The sequence below is a fragment of the Dermacentor albipictus genome, chromosome 6 (genome assembly GCF_038994185.2).
Source record: "Dermacentor albipictus isolate Rhodes 1998 colony chromosome 6, USDA_Dalb.pri_finalv2, whole genome shotgun sequence".
Classification (NCBI taxonomy): domain Eukaryota; kingdom Metazoa; phylum Arthropoda; class Arachnida; order Ixodida; family Ixodidae; genus Dermacentor; species Dermacentor albipictus.
In genome coordinates, this window is record NC_091826.1 from 134,433,012 (window position 1) to 134,453,446 (window position 20,435).

Here is a 20,435-nt window from a genome sequence, read left to right on the forward strand (position 1 = left end):
TACGAGCATTGAAGTGAATGAGTGATCGTTTATTTGCGGTAAGACAAGATTTTACGTCAACGGGGTAGAGCAAGGCCATGGAAAAAAATGGAAAACAAACTATTTACAGTGAAACACGTGAAGATTCGAAGGTCGGACTCAGTGAAAATGCGATAGACCCCGCTATCATCAGTTTTGCGGGCTTTTATCTGGCAGTTTTCTGTCCATAAGTATTTCCACTTATTTTCTTTTTTGAGTGCCAGCGCCTTCGAGAACATCTTCTTGTTATCAATGGTCAAGTGGTCATTTACATAGACAGGCGTGCTAGTGCCACCTGTGAAACCAATGTGGTCTGTGCGAAGCCTAGCTCTTCTTGCCTTCCTGATGAACTCGTTTTTCTTATCCCGTGAGCAGAAGCGAACAATGATGTTCTTCTCATTTGATTTAGAGGCAACACGGTGAGCCGTGTCGATATCAACGGGTACGAGAGGGTACTCGATAGCATCGGCAATTCGCTTCAGAATGACTCCGCAGTCTTCACCCTGCGATGTAGGGATTCCGTTAATTTCCACATTATTCATTCTCGAATATTGCTCTAAATCGGCCACTTTTCTTTCGAGCGCTTCGTTACGCGATAAGAGCGCCTTGTTTGAGGTTACGAGTTCTTCCTGTTTTAGTTTTATTGTGTCTAGTTCCTTGTTCATGAACTGAACACTTTCACAGAGGGAAGCGTGCTCACCTAGTCCTACATTCTGTAGCTTGATGTTAATTCGCGATACTAAATCATCGATCAGTGTATCCAACTTCTCGTTCAGCACTGCTTCAAGAGATGCAATTTTTTTCGCCAGTTCCGCTGTGGTAGGCATAGTGAAGCATATACACTACGAACAGTAAAACATGAACTTTTGGCCGCAGTTGCGGCAGAATTAATTTTTAGATAGTGTACAGAAGTAATAAACCAACCTGTTGGCAAGAAGAATGTTCTTAGAAGGAGGACATGCCGCCGCAACTGCTGCCGCCAAATTGAATCAGTGCCGTTGTGTGCGTCCTTATATGGTCCTCGTTGAAGTCACGTGCAGTCCGCGCAGACTCAGCAGGCAGTACAGGGCTCAGACGCTTGAAAGCACTCGCAGCGAGTGCAAGCGCACGTGGAAATGAAACCACGGTGGCCACAGACGACGCAGGATCCAAGGATGAGCAGGAACACAGGCCACTGATCAACCTTTTGGCAAGAAGAATTTTCTTAGAAGGAGGACATGCCGCCGCAACTGCTGCCGCCAAATTGAATCAGTGCCGTTGTGTGCGTCCTTATATGGTCATCGTTGAAGTCACGTGCAGTCCGCGCAGACTCAGCAGGCAGTACAGGGCTCAGACGCTTGAAAGCACTCGCAGCGAGTGCAAGCGCACGTGGAAATGAAACCACGGTGGCCACAGACGACGCAGGATCCAAGGATGAGCAGGAACACAGGCCACTGATCAACCTTTTGGCAAGAAGAATTTTCTTAGAAGGAGGACATGCCGCCGCAACTGCTGCCGCCAAATTGAATCAGTGCCGTTGTGTGCGTCCTTATATGGTCATCGTTGAAGTCACGTGCAGTCCGCGCAGACTCAGCAGGCAGTACAGGGCTCAGACGCTTGAAAGCACTCGCAGCGAGTGCAAGCGCACGTGGAAATGAAACCACGGTGACCACAGACGACGCAGGATCCAAGGATGAGCAGGAACACAGGCCACTGATCAACCTTTTGGCAAGAAGAATTTTCTTAGAAGGAGGACATGCCGCCGCAACTGCTGCCGCCAAATTGAATCAGTGCCGTTGTGTGCGTCCTTATATGGTCATCGTTGAAGTCACGTGCAGTCCGCGCAGACTCAGCAGGCAGTACAGGGCTCAGACGCTTGAAAGCACTCGCAGCGAGTGCAAGCGCACGTGGAAATGAAACCACGGTGGCCACAGACGACGCAGGATCCAAGGATGAGCAGGAACACAGGCCACTGATCAACCTGTTGGCAAGAAGAATTTTCTTAGAAGGAGGACATGCCGCCGCAACTGCTGCCGCCAAATTGGAGTAACCCCCCGGTGTCCTGGTAATGGCCGTATGCGACGATCTGCGTGACGGCGAAGCTGTTGCAGAGGGCAATTCCTCTCTTATGCTGACTCATGGTGTATGTACAGCCCGCAGTCACATTATGCTTCTAGGTGGACTTTCGGCGCTCCTAGTGACGAATTTCAGCCAGGAACATCGGCAATCTATTTCGTCGTACTACTATAACTTTCGCTGAGCGAATTGCCGACGTTGCTGAATGTTTTGCGTCTATGACGAAGGAGAACCGAGCTCAGACACTCTGCAATATCGAGATCAATTCAGGCCTTTCGGAGGAAAAGCAGAAAGTGCTGCGCGCGTTGCCCCTTCGGTTCAAGGAGTGCTTCGCATTTTCTTCTAAGGTACGCCAGACGCCTATCACGAGACACCGAATAATCACGTATGACGACTCTCATCCCATACGACAACTGCCTTATCGCGTATCGGCGAAAGAGCGCACCGTGATTATAGCACAAGTGAAAGAAATGCTCGAAGATGACGTCATACAACCATCCCAAAGCCTTTGGGCGTTGCCGGTGGTCCTCGTCAAAAAGAAAGACGAACGCGTTCTGCGTTGACTGTAGAAAGTTGAATAACGTCGCAAAAGAAGACGTTTATCTGCTTCCGCGGATCGATGATTCGTTAGATCGACTGCGGCGAACCAGGTACTTTTCATCCATAGATCTGCAGAGCGGATATTGGCAAAGCGAAGTTGACGAACGAGATCGCGAAAAAACTGCCTTAGTTACGCCGGATGGACTGTACGAATTTAAAGTACTTCCATTCGGCCTGTGTTCTGCACCGGCCACGTTCCAACGAATGATGGACACTGTTGAAAAAGTTATTCTCTCTCTCTCTGTTCTGACGGGCCTGAAGTGGCACAGCTCTTTAGCATTCTTAGATGACGTCGTCGTGTTTACGGCGACTTGCGAAGAACATCTGAAGCGTTTAGAGGCGGTACTTGACGCGCTTCGCTCCGCTAATTTCACACTTAAGCCAGAAAAGTGTCACTTCGGTTACGAAGAGCTGAAGTTTCTCGGTTATGTCGGGAACGCCAACGGCGTCCAGCCTGACCCAGACAAAGTATCTGCTGTTGCTGCTTTTCCGACTCCTCGTGACAAGAAAGCAGTACGCCGCTTTCTCGGTCTGTGTGCGCACTATCGTCACTTCACCGCTAATTTCTCGCGCATCACCGAACCACTCATACGCCTCACGCGAGAAGACACACCCTTCATTTGGACGGATGAGCAGGATGCAGCTTTCACCGAGTTACGGCAACGCGTGCCGGAATCACCCGTCCTCGCTCACTTTGACGAGGGTGCTGAGACCGAGGTGCCTACCGATGGAAGCAACATTGGTCTTGGCGCTGTACTCGTAGAACACCAGGAGGGCATCGAGCGAGTCATCGCTTACGCCAGTCGCACCCTTTCACGCGCCGAAATCAACTACTCCACCTCCCACCAAGAGTGTCTAGCGGTTGTGTGGGCCATAATGAAATGTCGGCCTTATCTCTACGGTCGCCCTTTCAAGGGGGTGAGAGACCACGATTCCCAGTGTTGGTTAGCCAACTTACGAGACCCGTCCGGGCGACTTGCTCGATGGAGTGTCCGTCTGCAGGAGTTCGATGTTGCCATCGTCTACAAATCGAGCCGCAAACTCGAAGATGCGGACGCGTTGTCGCGCGCTCCCGTGACAACCTGCGATAAGGACATGGACGAAGACGGTGCATTCCTTGGGGCCCTCACCGCATCTGACTTGATCATACGGCTGCGCGAGCTACGGGCTAAGATGCCGTGAGTGTCAACGCAGGAAATCGCCGTCTTTGAAGCCCGGGGGGTTACTCCAACTCATCGCACCACCTAGCGCGCCGTTTGATGAAATCGGCATGGATAATCTGGTACCCCTTCCCTTGTCAGCCAGCGGAAACAAGTGGATTATAGTCGCCACGGACTATGTAACACGCTATGCCGAGACGAAAGCTGCACAACGTGCCCCGGCCTACGAAGTTGCCCAGTTCTTTATCGATCACATAGTACTCAGACATGGTGCCCCATCCCATGTGATCACCAACAGAGGCACTGCCTTTACAGCCCAATTAATAGAGGACATATCTGAGCTGAGCTGTACGCAGCATCACGAGGTGACTGCCCATCATCCGCAGACCAACGGACTGACGGAAAGTCTAAGCAAAGCCATTCCTGACATGCTGTCTATGTATGTGGACGTCCAGGATAAAACATGAGATCAAGTCCTGCCGTACCTTACATTCGCGTACAACACCGCCATTCAGGAAACCACACAATTCACACTGTTCCGTCTTGTCTACGGGCGCGAGGTCCAGACCACGCTAGACGCTATGCTCCCGCATGACACCGACGCATCACTTACTTCCGACGCCGAGCAACTTACTCAACACGCATAGGAAGCTCGTCAACTCGCGCGCATACCCATCACGAAGCAGCAGAGTACAGACGCACGACGCTACAACTTTCGACATCGATAAGTTGAGTACCAGCCAGGTGGCCAAGTCTGGGTGTGGCCTCCATTCCGTCGCCAGGGGTTGCCAGAGAGTTGTCAGAGAAGCTCCTTAGTAGATACTTTGGACCCTACAAAGTGATACGCCGCGTTAGTGAACTATGAGGTCATTCCCGACGGTGCCGCGTCGCCTCGGCGTCGACACCACCACTCAGAGACAGTGCATGTTACTCGCCTCAAGCCGTATTTCATGCGTTAGGGCGGCGCCAATCCAATCTAATTCGACTTCCACACTTCTATCTAGCTTAGTAAGCATCGGGTCGATGCCTTTCTTTTGGCGGGGGAATAATGCCGCTAGGTGTCACGAGCCAGCGCTGAGAAAGAAGTTGGGACTGGAACGCGCGCTCGGCAAGAGGCGGGCGCTGAAGAAGTAGTAGAAGCTGAGGACGCCGGCTTGATGTATTGCACGCCATCTTGTACAACTGTCTGCCTCGCCGACGCCGGGTAGATCTTCCATTGTCATTTCGTGACAATATCATCCGCGAACAGATCCCGCGGTTTTTTAAAGCGTCATTTGCGTCACGCACCAACAGACATAAAACTTCTCACGTACAAATCACTCATCAGATCAAAACTAGAATATGCAGCGCCAATCTGGAGCCCACACCTGGTATATTTAAGAAACGAACAAGAATCTGAGCAAAATCATGCCACTAGGTTCATCCATTTTTCATATTCATACGACATAAGCATGTCATCTCTAAAACGTTGATCTTGCTAATCTTTCTGTGCGTCGTCGCATCGCCAGTCTTTGTTTCACAAATTATTTCACAGTTCCCTCAATCAAGCACCGTATATCATCCCACCGGCACGCGTATCTGCCCGTACGTCCGATCCTTACTCAATCGCACGTGCTCGCACCACTACTTTGCCGGCCTCAGTTTTTCTTCGCACAGCAGTGGACTGGAATGGCCTTCCCCCGTGACATTGCAGCCATCACGCGTTCGTCAACTTTTGCGGACAACTTAACTGTATTTTTTGTCATGAAGATCACTCTCTGTAACCTTTATTTGTAAGCCCACCCCTTATGTAATACCCCCTAACCGGAGACTTTAACCCTTTATATCCCACAGGTGTCTCACGAGCTGAACATTGCTGAAATCTATATTTTTAAAGAGTTCATGTGCATGGAAAGACACGTGAAAAAAGTTAAAACGATCCCTCGTCATTTTATAGGAAGATTGATTATGCCACAAACGTTGCAGCTAGGAGTGGGGGTAGAAATTCCCCGAAAATTTAGGATGCATGAAATTTCTCAAAACAGTTGATTTTTTGTGCATCAGCGCACAAATACACAGAACACTTTTTGCAAAAGAACCTTGTGCGCCTGGTGTATGAGCTTAACTTGCACATGGGGGCGTTCTTTTGCACCACTTTCATGGGCCAATGGCCAACGTTGTCGTGCCGCACAGAATGTTCAACATGATGGGCTTTCTTTGAAACAACTCCAGCTGCTGAGCCTGATGCCTTCAATGAACTAGTTGGTGACACAACACTAGCAGGCACAGGATCATCACCATCCCGGTTCTATCCGGGCATGCCCTCGAGTGAGCGCATCAATCCAAGTGCCACCCTGAACTTGAAGTCAACCTGCTGCATATCTGCCGAATTCGCTTCGCGGTAAAGCAGAAAAGCATTCACAACCGCAAGATCGATAAGTTGAAAGCATATCCTTTTGTACCACTTCTTTGTTTTCAAGTCATTTCTGTAAAATGACAGAAGCATATCTGCTTTGTCTACTCCACCCATGCTCTGGTTGTACACCCTGATCCACACAAGTCTTGGTCTGCCTGTCGTAGCTTCCTGCATGTATCAAATGGTTCAATGCTGTGGATGTTTGATGCAGCTGTCACTGTGCGGTTGTCATTCCAGGCACAGATGGCAATTCCTGTGCTCTTTTCTGAGCGGAAGCCGAGTCATCCTCTCTCTGCTTTTTTCAATTCTTTTTCAGTTTTCAGAGGGCAGTTCCCACATCTTGTTTTTCTGATGGTGGCAGTCGCTCCAAGTCCTCTCATTTTCATTTTACTTAAAAGCTTGATGGAAGCGAAGAAGTTGTCGAAAAATACTTCTGTTCCCGGAGGGCAATCATGAGTGAGTCGCAAAACGACCTTTCCACTTTCGCCTATGTCTTCCGGAGTGTTCGGGGGGTCTTCAATTAGGTTGTCACCATACATGTAAAGCCGATATACGTATCCAGACCGGCCTGCCAAGGCCCAAGATTTGTAGCCGCATTTTTTAGGCTTACTCTTCATATAAACTTTCAGAGAATGTCTGCCCTTGAAAGGAATAAGCATTTCATCTACAGCAACGCAAGTTTCAAGTTTGGCAGCTTGTGAAAATGTGTTATTTAGGCTCGTAAGCACATGTCGCACCTTATGGAGACAGTCATAGCCTTCTTCTCCTTTTTCTCGCGCTTCATCATTGTTCCCTGCATGAAATAGAGGCATGATTTCGTCGAACCTGTTTCTTGTCATGCAGTTGGCGATATCCGCGTGACGAGTGTTCGCTGACCAGTACATCCTTCTAAAAGGAAGGTCAACAGCAGACATGTAAAGGACAATGCCAATAAATGTGCGCATCTCGAGGACTGACACCGGAAGGATTCGCGTGCGATTTTCTTGGGTCCTGAATGTGTTCGTTTCGAAAGTGAGGAACCCAATGAGGTCAGAGTCAACGAGTTTCAGGAACATGCTCAAGGGGCTCTTCACTCTTTCTAAACCGTCCGCAGGCTTCAAAACACTTTCTTACTCTCCCCGATTGATATTGATGTCCTTTTTCACCCAGTGCCAAATTTTTGTTTGCTTCTTTTTTTTGGTTGATGTGACCTGCACTTCTTCACTGTCTGAAGAGCTTTCGCTGACATTCTGCACTGTTCTCTCCTGCGGCGTGTATTCTTCATCGCAATCCGACCCCTCCAAGTTTTCGTCCTCACTTCCACTAGGGTATTCGAAAAGAATTGCTTATATTTCTTTGTCAGTCAAGCGCTGCCTGCATATAAAAAAACGTTCTTCAAAATCAATACACCAACACAAGTCGCTGCTAGACAACGAGTATGAAGGTTCACTTGATGGAAATTAAATTCGGTGCCGCAAATACTCTGACATAAACGCTCAATGAAATCATACTCGTTCATGCATTTCTCTGGAAGGACGGACCCCAGCTTCCTGGCTGCCACAAATGTGTATGTAAGCTGAACGAAGTGAAATGCTCTCCAAGGAGCAGTCGTAGCAACATGAAACTGCGTAAGTATATTCGCTAGACTTTCGCAAAACTGCTGTCAGTGTTTTCAATAATAAAATATCAGAGTTCAGGTTACCACAACAGAAAAATAACGCACACTTACCGTCTTGGCCGGCTGCACGTGGAGTCCATGTTTTCGATGCTCAAAATGCTTTTGTGCGGTCCCCGTGGGGCCATCTACTGACAGTGAGTGCAAGCACCAGCTGCCACGTTCGTGGCAGCTAGGAACACGGGGTTCCTAGAGCATATTTTCTACCTCGAGGAGGAGGAGGAATGAACGTTTATTGTAAGAAACAGCGAGAAAGTGTCCTTTCTTCGCCCTAGGTGGGCGGCTCTCTCAGTCCAGAAAGCCGTTGGCTAATGCTGCAGCCCGGGCCCGGTCCACCAGACTTCGCTGATCTTCCAGGCTCTGTGCCTTTAACATTGCCTCCCACGTTTCTTCGATCGCTTGTAGCGGTTCTGAGGCATCATCTTCACTGTTTTTCTCGCGGTGCGGGCACACCAACACCATGTGTGGGAGCGTGTCTGGAACGTCACAATACCGGCATAGGTATGAGAATTTGGTGGGGTGCATTCGGTGCATGATAATTCCATGTACATACGTATTTATTTGTAGTGTGCGGATGGCGGTGGCATCTTCATTGCTTAATTTTGGATGAGGTGGAGGATATTGTCTTCTTTCCAGTCGGTAATGTTGCAATATTATGGCGTAGTTGATGGGAATGTCCTCCACCCTCGTCGCTTTCCGGAGACCGTGCGGCAGGAAATCCCCGCTGGTATGCTCTCGGGCAGCAGCATGTGCTGCTTCATTTCCTGCCAGGTGTTCGTGGCCTGGGGTCCATGCGACGTAGGTGTCGGGTAGTTCTTGGCGTCTTGTTATTTCTTTTAGAATCTTCACTGCTGCGGCAGAAATTCGGCCTTTTCGTAGGTTTCTACATGCCGTTTGCGAGTCGCTCAAGATGATTGCTGTATCTTTGCATGTGGCGATGCCGAGGACGATGGCCACTTCCTCCGCCGTTTCTGGATTTCTGGCCGGTATGGTGGCAGCAATTGGCTCCTTCCCTTGATTGTCGGTCACGGTAATTGCGTATGCTCTTCTACCTGGGTATTTTGCCGCATCTGTATATCTCGTGTTCGGGTTCTTTGAGTATTTCTTGCTCAGCGCTCTCACTCTTGCTTGTCTTCTGTCTTTGTGGTATGTTGCATGCATGTTGCGAGGTATTGGAGCGACTGAGATAGAGTCACGAAGAAGTGGCGGCAATCGGGCTTTCGCGTCTGAGTCTGCTATGAAGTTTTCGCTGTATGCGAGCTTGCGAAGTACTGCTCTGCCTGTTTGAGTCAGCTTAAGGCGTTCCAGCTGGCTGGCTCTGTGCGCTTCGCTCATTTCTTCCCAGGTGCTATGGAGGCCTCGAAAAAATTAAAATAACACTGCCACGTTTGTGGCACCTGGGATACAAAGGGTTAAGGTAATAAAGTGAAGTGAAGTGAACCCATTATTGACTTAAAACAGTAGCTTTGTCTATGGCAGAACTATTCAAACTTTCATATATCATTTAATTAATTATGACCATCTGCACTATATCGAATAAAAAATATATGGGCACCTGTCAGAATGTAGTAGCGAGCAGTGTTTCTCTTCAAAACAGCTGTTCCCCACATGCGGCTTCACTGTATCGAGATTCTGTTGTGTCATGGTGGAAAGAGAGCTACAGTAGTGTTGCCTATGTCGCAGTACTTGTGGATTAGTTTCCAGTTGAAGTGCCCACCTAAAATATCAATTGTTGGCCGCAAAGCTTTGTTTTAGTGCTGTCTTCAAGCAAAGTGAGCTTTGTGTTGTAGACTTGTTGTGTAAAAAAAAACTATTTTCAATTACTCTGTTAGGCCAAGTTCCGTTCCTTTGGTATGTGACTTGTTGTCTTTGAAACTTACTTGCGCAAGCAGGCAATATCGATATTAACTGCTGTGTATGTGATGTTAGATGTAGTGTACTCTTTTACTTGCCACCGGACTCAAAGCATGTACTTTCATTGTTGCAATACATTTGCATTCCTCTATACCTGGTGCTTTGTGATTTATAATGTGAGATAAAGTTCAGTGTTTGACGGAAGCCCGTCTGGTCGGGATGAAACATGGTTAAAAGGGTAAACAAAAACCCGGGGCACTTCGCCGACCAAATAAAGATTTAAAAGAAAAGAAGACGTTTCGACTCCCACACGGGAGCCTTGTTCACAGGTAAAATAAACAAAGGTGCTCGAGCAGCTCGCTTAAATAGTCTAGAACACGTGACGCAGGCAGCGCGCATACATTGACGGCAGATTGCCATCGCTCCTCTTCAGAGTGTGTGGCGTAGTCTGGATCATGAGGGACTCAAGATAAAGGCGTCGAGATAGCCCCTTTTCCCTGGCAAGGACACGTGCCTTCCCCCAGTCCATTGCGTGGCCGCTTGAAGTGGCATGCTCAGCCAAGGCACTGGATTTCAGATTTTCTTTTTTGACGCCATAATTGAGCTGCTTAAGACGCCTTTCAAAGTCACCAGTTTCGCCAATGTACACGTAGTCGCAATCCGCGCATGGGACGACGTACAAAACACCTGGGAATTTCTCTTTTGGTAATTTGTCCTTAACATTGACTAGTGATTGCCGTAGTTTCTGGTTTGGAATGTGTGCCACTTGAACACTGTATGAATGCAGAATACGGCTTTGAGCTTCACTCGTGGACGGGACATAGGGTATTCCGGCGCGCTTTTGACTAGAGGCAGCATGGGGTAACTGCGGACGTGCCATTTGTCGTTCGACAGCATTCAAGAAAGAACACGGGTAACCACAGGCTGATAGTTCCCGCTGTACCACGCTTACTTCGGATGCGTAGTCTTCTTGTCTCGTGGAGATTTTCTCCGCGCGTCGTAGAAGCGTCGAAACCACTGCTCCTTTGTGAGAAGCAGGTTGCAAGGAGCCGAAATGCAAGTAGCGTCCTGTGTGGGTTGGCTTTTTGTAAACTGCGAACTACAAAGTAGGCCCCTTTCTTTCAATCAGCATATCAAGGAACGGAAGCTTGCCGTCGACTTCCTCTTCTACCGTGAACTGGATCGCTGCTTCCATGCTGTTCAGGTGTGAAGTGAACGACTGAACGGCTTCTTTATGAATGATGCAAAAACAGTCGTCCACGTAGCGAAAGAATGCCTTCGGAGCAGAGCTGAACGAAGCGAGTGCTCGACTTTCAAGTGCTTCCATTGTCAAGTTAGCGGCGGTTACCGATATAGAAGCTCCCATAGCCGTTCCGTGGACCTGTTTGTAGAAGCACTTTTGGAACGTAAAGTACGTATTTGATAAACAGAACTGTAACAGCCAAGCCAGGTCTGGTGCATCAATGGGCGATTTCTCGGGTAGAGTGGCATCCGACTCCAGAGCGGTACTGCATACATCCACGGCCAGTTCCGTTGGCACACTAGTAAAAAGCGATTTCACGTCAAAAGAGACCAAGATGTCGTTTTTGTCCAGTATGATGTCACGGACTTTGTCCATCAAATCGTAGGAATTGCGTATGTGAGTGGCACGTTGTCCGAAGAGGGGCGAAATGACACGATGTAAAAATCCTGATAGCTTGTGCAGGGGTGAACGCGTGAAGTCCACAATTGGACGCATGAGAACGCCTGGCTTGTGAACCTTGGGGAGGCCATAAAGAGCAGGGGCCGAGCCATTATGACAAAGTAATGTAAAAAGACAAAGTGATGACAAAGTCAAAAGCGCGCCGGAATGCCCTATGTCCCGTCCACGAGTGAAGCTCTAAGCTGTATTCTGCGTTCATACAATGTTCAAGTGGCACACGTTCTAAACCAGAAACTACGGCAATCACTCGCCAATGTTAAGGACAAATTACCAAAAGAGAAATTCCTAGGTGTTGTGTACGTTGCCCCATGCGCGGATTGCGACTACGTGTGCATTGGCGAAACTGTTGACTTTGAAAGGCGTCTCAAACAGCAAAATTATGACGTCAAAAAAGAAAACATGAAATCCAGTGCCTTGGCTGAGCATGCCACTTCAAGCGGCCACGCAATCGACTGGGGGAAGGCACGTGCCCTTGCCAGGGGAAAAGGGGCTATCTCGACGCCTTTATCTTGAGTCCCTCATGATCCAGACTACGCCACACACTCTGAACAGGAGCGATGGCAATCAGCCGTCAGTGTATGCGCGCTGCCTGCGTCACGTGTTCTAGACTATTTAGGCGAGCTGCTCGAGCACCTTTGTTTATTTTACCTGTGAACAAGGCTCCCGTGTGGGAGCCGAAACGTCTTCTTTTCTTTTAAATCTTTATTTGGTCGTCGAAGTGCCCCGGGTTTTGTTTACCCTTTTAACCATATAATGTGATATAGAACATTTCCAGTTCTTTGTTGTCGCAGGTAAGATAACTATCATCACTGACCAGTGGAGTGAATGCAGCAAATGGTGTGCTACACAAAAGTATTTCTTGATGTTACCCAACAAGCTTCTCGAACTGCACTGCAAGGAAGGGTCTAGCATGCACATTATTACAGTCTGTAGCGGCGATGAAACGGTGCAAAAGGTGACCCATTCCAGCGCATTACCAGAGGTGCTTGCTTAGGCAAAAAAGGGAGCCTGCAATGCACCAAATGCGAAGGTAATGTGCTTTTTACTTCATCGTAATAGCTACTGTTGTGCAGCCACTTTTTCAATATCTGTACGTTAGGTGTTATACACTTTTGTAAGCATAAAATATCATTTGTTCTCTTTTAACATCTGATGTATAGCGCTTCCACTATCAAAATTAGTTTTATTCAGATAATGTTTCCCATGACAGCAGCCTGTACATCATCTGGCAATATATTTAGCTTTTAGCTCATGTTACTTATATTTCTAGCCAACTTGAATGGTCATTAAAATCTTTTTACATCAAGTACGATTATTACCTATTGCACTAGCACTTTCAGTTAGCTTTTCGTTTTTTCAACATTTGAAAGGTGGCTTTTGTAGTTAAAGGCTGTTTAACATAGACAACGACGTAGTATGTTGTCGTCATGCTATTGAAAACTGTGGCTTTAAGAAAATTATATAAAGGGGGCTAACGTAATGTTATATTGCCATGAAAATATGCTACTATTTGTGTCCTCTAGAGAAACCCGTTTAATATCATGTTGCTTCTTTTTGCAACATTAAAATTGTTTGCAAAGGTAAACTATTCTTCTGTCTGAAGACTGAAAAACCCCTTTGAAAGATCGGAGCAATGAATTAGAGGTATGGTTGTGCACAAGTGCAGCATTATGAGGTGCTTGCTGCTGACTGTTGGCAGTGTTTCTAAAGCTGTGGTATCAACAACTGTGGTAATGCTGTAGTCGCGGAGGGGAACTCACAAAGTGGCTCAGAAATGTAGAAGGAAAAGGACTCGTGTCCTAAAGCAAACAGCACAGTGTTCTATTCTGCTCCCCTCCAAAAAAGAATAAGTGTACACATGCACAGGCGCTCACGTAAGTGCAAAGCAATCAAAGAGAATGTCACACTTTAGAGGCGCATTTTTTGTTTCGTTCTTCATCATTATCTATGTTTAAGTGAAATGAAAAATTTTTCGCCCAACATAGCCAATCACAGCAGGCATGTGCATTGTGGTTTCAGTTTGCCGTTCCTCTTTAAAGGCATGCAGGTTTGCACTGTTTCAAAATTGAAAGCATGTCTTCTACAGTATAATGGCACTAGACTTTGCACTTGAACGTGCGGGTCTATAAAGCCACAGAGGGGTGCAAGGTGAGTGCCTTAGAAAAACGCAGGGTTTGGAACCGGAACACAAGATTAAGTGAATGCAAGTTAATTTCTGAGGAAAAAGAATTAAAAGGAATGGGAAATGGGAAGAGCTCATTTCGTTTCATTGCAACAAGTAGCAGCAACATGAAAGCAGAAAAAGAACCCCACAGGAACACGGCTAAATTTTAGCAACATTTTATTCACAGGATTCGTTTCCCTGAAAACTAAAAACCTTACTTCCTTCTTTCGCACATCATGTTATGAGAAAAAGAGCATACTTAGAAAGAATAAAAAGGAAAAAGCCGAAATGGATAACAGGAATAAGCTAAAAATAAGAACCTTATTACAGACAACATCGTGACACGCTACTTCCAAACTGATCGTGCAAAACTACGCGCATGCTGAACCTTTTCGAACACGGGTATTTCACTTCATGAGAGTATCAGAGATGTATGACTGCAGCATGCACTCCCTCCCTCGACTTGGCCTTGCATTGCAAGAGTTGTGGTTGCGCGCTGCTTTTTAATGATGCTGATGTGCTTTTGCAGCACGATATGTGTCAGCACGTAAGCTGGGAGACGTGTACCACAATTAGAAAGGAGGCAGTGAATGCATCGGCCAGAAATCTGTCACTCTTACGACGTGCAGCAACCGGGTTGGAATAGGGCTAAGCATGAGCGCATTGTTGCACTATTGATTTGTAAGTAGCATATCCCAATGATGTCTGCATTTAAGGCTTTATTTGTAGCTGATTCCTGTGATCTGGTAACTCTTTTTTCTTTGTCATTCTTTCTCAGTGTACTCTTCTGTTATGACATGGGAAACCTAGGAGTACAGTTTTCGTTAGCTTTCAAGGAAGCGATTCCTGTAAATAAAGTGCTCATCCTGTGTGTTTCTTCGTATTCGCCATTTGCTGTAGCGGTTGCAATAAAAATAAAGGCTTCATATGTATACATAGCTGTGAATGTGGGTACCAATAATGTCTGCCATGCAAGATATGAATTGTCAAGTTAGGAAATGGATATTTTTTGCGTATAATACATGCCCTGTACGAAGCTTGAGCATTTTCTTTGTCTAACATATCAATATAGCACTGAAGCTAACCTCCGCCAAAGATTTTTCTCGGCTGGTCATGTTTGAGGAACTGATCTCGTAAATGCTCCTGTAATGAAGGATCGTGCAGTGAAGTTTATGAAACTTTAACTTTTCAGCACTAACATGTATGAAAAGCTAAGCGCAAGACACCTAACAGCATCCATTCATTTTGATAAAAAAAATGTCCTCGAAATAAATTGTTAGCCCTAAGGGAGCAAGGAACAAGTGAAAGGCATCAGATGCAGCCAGCTATTCTCATGCTTTCTATGTGACCGCGTGACATTAGGTTCCCATCAGTAACAAGCCACTCATCTACCTGTAACAGTAGTTTGTGATCTACAGAAGCCTGGAGTAGTATGTGCTTCAATATGGCATCAGGCAGTCTATTACATTATAGGGATGTCGGAGAGTACTTGTACTGCTTGCAAGCAGATGTTAGAGAGCACTGTGAATAATGCCTTGTTTCACATCTTTTTGCTACAGGTTTTCTTGGAAGACAACACGGAATAAGATGGCCGCATCTTCAAAGACTTAGTGGAAGAGCTTCCACTAGAAGAAACGAGGTTCAATGTGGCTTATGTAATCACACGAGTTCCACTTGAGCTTTCTTTTCCAGGTTCTCTGCCTTTCATTTGGTACCGCAATTCTTTTTTAACTACGCAGTCTTTTTTAACTCGTGTACAAATCCAAAACATTGCAAGGAAGGAATAAGGGCTGAAAGTCGTTTCGCTGCCATGACTAAATGAAAAAACTGTTTATGCTAAGCAGTGTAATAAAACATTATTAGGAATACACACCGAAGTGCCTGCTAGGCTCACGTCTTCCATAAGTTTCATATCAAGTGCATTAAACGCCTTGAATACCCGACAGGAAACCAGTTTGGGTGTGTTTCCGAGATATTTAGAAAAATGAAATTCTACTTACTACAGTCGGTGCCTTTCTTAAGCTTTGTAGAAGTACAAACACGAGGCTGCACATTGAAGACCACGTGTTATATGTGTTATGTGTTATATTCGGCAAAAGCCACTGTGGTGTCATATCTGCTGTATAAACTGTAAAAAGCCCTACTTTCTTAAATTTAGTGGCGTCATGTTCATGAAAAGGCCACTTGCCCCACTTTTCTTCACATTGTCAGGTAATATCTCTTTAGTTTAATTTAAGTGAATTAGTTTGCACGTTTGACTTAGAATATTTGTCACTTCTACACGCGCCTACTTGCTAGGCGATCCAATGGAAAGTTTCCACGACTACAACACCAACTCCAAATTTTCATATGAAGTTGCTCGTCTACCACAAAGTGTTCAAACAGCTCTTGAAGGTCACAGATCTCGAGAGGAGAGAATCGGTGAGGTCTATAGTTGGCCAACGTGCGAAATTTTGTTCTAGGCTGAGACGGCAGCCAATTAATGTAGTAGCTTCAGCCATTGTACTAGAATTTCCCACTGTGCTGCAAGTAAGTGCAATAGGCGGCTATTTCCTTGGTAGACATTACGACTCTATTTTCAAAAAGCTGGAGAACGGAGTCGAAAAAATCTTCTGATGAAAGAGACCATCCTCACCATCTAAACAAAAATCCCACCAAAACAGCATGAAATGATGCTGTCGATGCGTTAATGGGCAACCGAGAAGACATTTTGAGCCACCACAGTACATTGCATTAAAGAAAAATCACAAAACGTGAGAGTAGCAAGAGTCTCAAGGATGTCAATGTGCCTGTGCCACTTTCATAAATGGCGGAACCATATTGTCACGTGGACTTGTTATCTTTTCCAGGTGAGTGCTTTTCACTCTCTAACAGATCTCATTGCTCAGCGCTTGACCCGCCGGCCTGTATCGGAAGTTTCGGGAATGATATCGATGGTTCCATGCGCTGTGTGTTGTCACCAAACCTTGCGTAATCTGATTGCATGTATGCGCGACGCGAATGGTGTAGGACTTTCCCGAAGACACGCGGGCACCAACGATTAATCTGGAACGTTCGATGGCTCATGTAAAAAAGCCCCACGCTTGACCGGCCGATCAAATTTTCGACGATCACCGACTATGGGCCACTCTCGATTGTAGGCTGTTTTTGAGTGCACGGGTTGGCCCAATAAAACTCGAGTTTCGTCACTCACAGTTGTGCTTTCTTCACTGTCACTACTACGCGACAATACCCTGAGCACAGAAGCTTTGTCAACAGTCATCCATTTACAGGAACAACACAGCTGAAAAAAGCGTGGGCTCCTCTTTCCGAAGGCCACTTTTCTACAAAGAATCAGATAAGCTTCTTCGCAAGGAGGTAAAGGCAAACATTAGCATTTATTGTGATCAGAAATGAATGTTGTACTTTAAAAGGGTATGCTAAGCAGTTATTCAAGGCTGCACTACATGCATGCGCATGTTGACTTAACCGTCTACAGTACGTTGAATTATTTATGGTAAACAGTCAACGTTTTCATATGTAATTGACTAAAAAACAAAAGAACGTCATAATCTAGCCTGTGTCTTGTCTAGCAAAATATACATAGAGATCATAACTTTGTAAATAATTTTAAGTTACTTCTTTCTTGAGCCTAATGCATCAGTTCAATGCGTAACATAAAGAAAAGTTAGTAAGCAGCTCTCAACTTATTGCACTATGAGTGACTGCAAGAAATATGTGACGTTGGTTGATTGTTTGTCAGCCTGAAAATGACACAGCATGAAATATGGCTTGTTTTATGCTTCGAAGTCTAAGAAGAACAAAAAAAGGGGCAAAAAGGGGTTGCGGAAGGAACAATGGCGCCATCCCTGCGTGCCTATTTCAAGGAAAACGAAACGCACTTTTGCCATGTTCTTGAGATAGGAAAAGTTCATGTGGACACATATTGCTTTAAAAATCGTCAAGTCATAGCGGTGGTGAGAAACGAAATCAATGGAAAAAATTATAATTTTCGGCAGTGATTTTTCTATTTTGGTCCATGTCAATACAACAATTTGAAGGGCACGCTTTCATCCGAACTCTCATCGCATTGTCTTTAATGTTGTTGTGAACCTTCCTTTGAAACAACTCATGTCATGATAAGGTACATGGATCAAAAAGTGTGTAAAATCATCGAGACTGTCCACATAACGAGAAATGAGGAATTTTGCATTCCCGTTCCGTGTATCAACTTTTATAATTGTGAAATAAGTATTCCTGAAAGATGTGATCAGTACCGGTATAGTGGGAGGATGGACGCCAAGACAGATATTTTGTAGTTATTCTTTCAAATTTGTAATAAACTGTGAGTTGATAGTTCAGCGCTTGGTCCTGTCTGTTTCGTTTCGCTTGGTCGTGTCCCCAACGCATTTTTGCTGCCGTTATAAGAAAAATTGGCTGAAGACTTAGCTTGGTTAAGCCTGGAAGATTGCGAAAGCAATACCCTTGGCTGCGCCTTGGCTCGGCTGATGGTGTGGACATGGTTGCCCTTTGTTAAACTTATGGCTGTACATCATCCGACATAGCGCAAGACAGCGCACCGACCACTGCGAGGAGCCGAGCTGTAGCCCCATTTATCCTCCTAGCGTGACGTCCCACCTGCGAGCGCCCTTTCTCGGTAGCGCCGCAGCAGCGGCGCGCAAGGCTTCGCCTCCACCATCGATGCCGCGAGCTGGGGCCCCGTCTCTCGGTCTGGCGTGACGTCACGCCAGCTAGCGCCCTCTCTCGGTAGCGCCGCAGCATCGGCGCGGAAGGCTTTGCCTCCACCATCGATGCCGCGAGCTCGGTCTGGCGTGACGTCATACGGTCACGTGACGCGCTGCTGTGTAAGGAGGCGCCACGACCAGCGAGGGGCCGAAAGTGCAAGCAGTATTGCTTTCGCAATATAATACTCATTTCGAGAAGGCTCTCCTTTCTATGCACGCGTCACAATACAGAGTAATCAGTGGTGCAGCCATAAACGCATATAAGAGTGTTCGCTTAGAGTACATAGTTGGACGGGACACGGCTGTCGGCCGGTAGATTTGACGGCAATGTCCGTGGAATGTCGGGTATACCAACCACGTCACACTTCAGAGTCTGCCAATAGAGGTTACTCCGTGAAAGCGGTCACTAGCAGAAAGCAATGCGCGTGGCAAATTTTGTTTTGTATTTTTGCTATTTTGCTAAGCTTTTAACTAGAGAGAGATCCTTTTTTCCGTCCTGTGTTCACACTTCTTTCGCTATTTCTATCACCGCTAACTTGGTCGTACAATGTTATGCTTCCAACTACGAGTTCTCATGCTCCTTCTGCACATCGATACACCTAGACTCCTCTTGAGCGTACGCTCTTTTCGTGTTCAAGGCGACGCTGTTAATTCTTTAGCAAATATTCGACGTGCTGTACCTGCGTTATCCAGAACGTTCCACGTACTTACTTTGTTATGCTTTGATTGAATGCGTGCTTCACATCCACAACCATTGCCATGGAAGGCGCTGGCTACACTCCCACAGTTAACCTTGTACATTTACGCAAATACTTGGGCAGTAGTATAGCCTATGCGATAGTTCAAAGGGAAAGCACTGTACGTGGAAGATGTAGGCTTGGCTCCAGCGCGCTGTCTTTTCGCTCGCCTTCCTCCTAAGCTGTTCCTGGCGCCGTCGCTTGTGTTTCTTTTTTATGTGATTGTGACTGACGCGCACACGTATGCTGTAAACGGCCCGCATCAAAACCTTATTCAGTAAACCAAGTGTCAGTGAACACCACGAAATGAAAATGTTGACCTCAAATATAACGAGATAGATCAGCAGCTACCTTTTTCTCCCTCTGCGCATTCATATGTACAAATGATACTTTGTTTCCACTGCGCCACGCACAGAACGTCTGTAGAAATTAACCTACCCCTGCTCTTCACTCGCCATGATGGCGAAAAAAATAATAGGAAAGTGATTTGGTTTCTTCCAATGTTATCGTATATATTCTTTTGAGATATTGTGCTGCCGCTATCCTTATCACTCGGTTGCGACGACCTCGTCACATCGTCCCCGATTGCACGAAGTGGATACTGCAGCAGGGTTTGCAAAAAAAAAAAAAGAAGACACAGCAGCTCTACTTAGCGGCTGTAGCACTCACTCCCAGTATTCTTTGACGGGGCTCCTGATGAACCTGGGATCGGGACAGGCGCCACCGGGCCGCTGCACCGAGCAGTTAAATGGCTCGTACTCGGAGCGGCAGTTTTGCGTGTTCCACCAGTTGTCGCACGAGCGCCAGGGGACGTCCGACGACAAGGCCGAGTAGATGTAGTACAGGGACCAGGCCAACACCACGATGTAGTACGAGTTCAGCCAGAAGGACATCACCGCCGCTGCGTAACCCACTCCTGCACGCAGCAAGAACTGGTCAAAACCGGTTTTTGCTCGGTGATTAGCCAGTATAGGCTGCATCTAATATAGGTCAAGCATGCATGCTTTCGGTTTGCTTCGCCACCGCGTTTAACGATGTGATAGGGATGACACGTTACTTTGTAACGAAGGCTCAGTAACGTAAACAAGTCTTAACGAGTCGGTCGCCTTATTGAGATACCTTGGCTGGACCATCTGAATATTAAGACATACTAGTGGAATAAATGTTTAAGACGCTGCTCTAAATGACAAACTATTGGTAAAAGCAGAATGCCTTTAGGCATTTAGTACGAGAGTTATGTGTAACCCTTCGGGGAAAGAATGCAGGAAATTAATGTCCTCTAATAGCACAGGCACGTTTATTTAGCTGAAGTTATGCGCGTAGCATGAATTGTCATACGTGTGAATAGCTTTGCCACAAGGCGCAGTTTTAT

General features: G+C 46.4%; 1 protein-coding gene and 1 pseudogene across 3 annotated transcripts in view; both read right to left on the reverse strand.

Moving 5' to 3' along the window:
• The window catches only part of Gat (GABA transporter), a 552,429-nt gene that overhangs the window by 171,971 nt on the left and 360,023 nt on the right, over positions 1-20,435 (reverse strand). For all 3 annotated transcript variants that reach the window (XM_070541350.1, XM_065432204.1, XM_065432206.1), the window contains one exon: positions 19,733-19,979. In XM_070541350.1, coding sequence (XP_070397451.1) covers positions 19,733-19,956 — 224 coding nt within the window. In that variant the 5' untranslated portion in view covers positions 19,957-19,979. The remainder of the gene's footprint in view (positions 1-19,732; positions 19,980-20,435) is intronic.
• On the reverse strand, positions 5,830-7,965 carry LOC135902228 (uncharacterized; annotated as a pseudogene).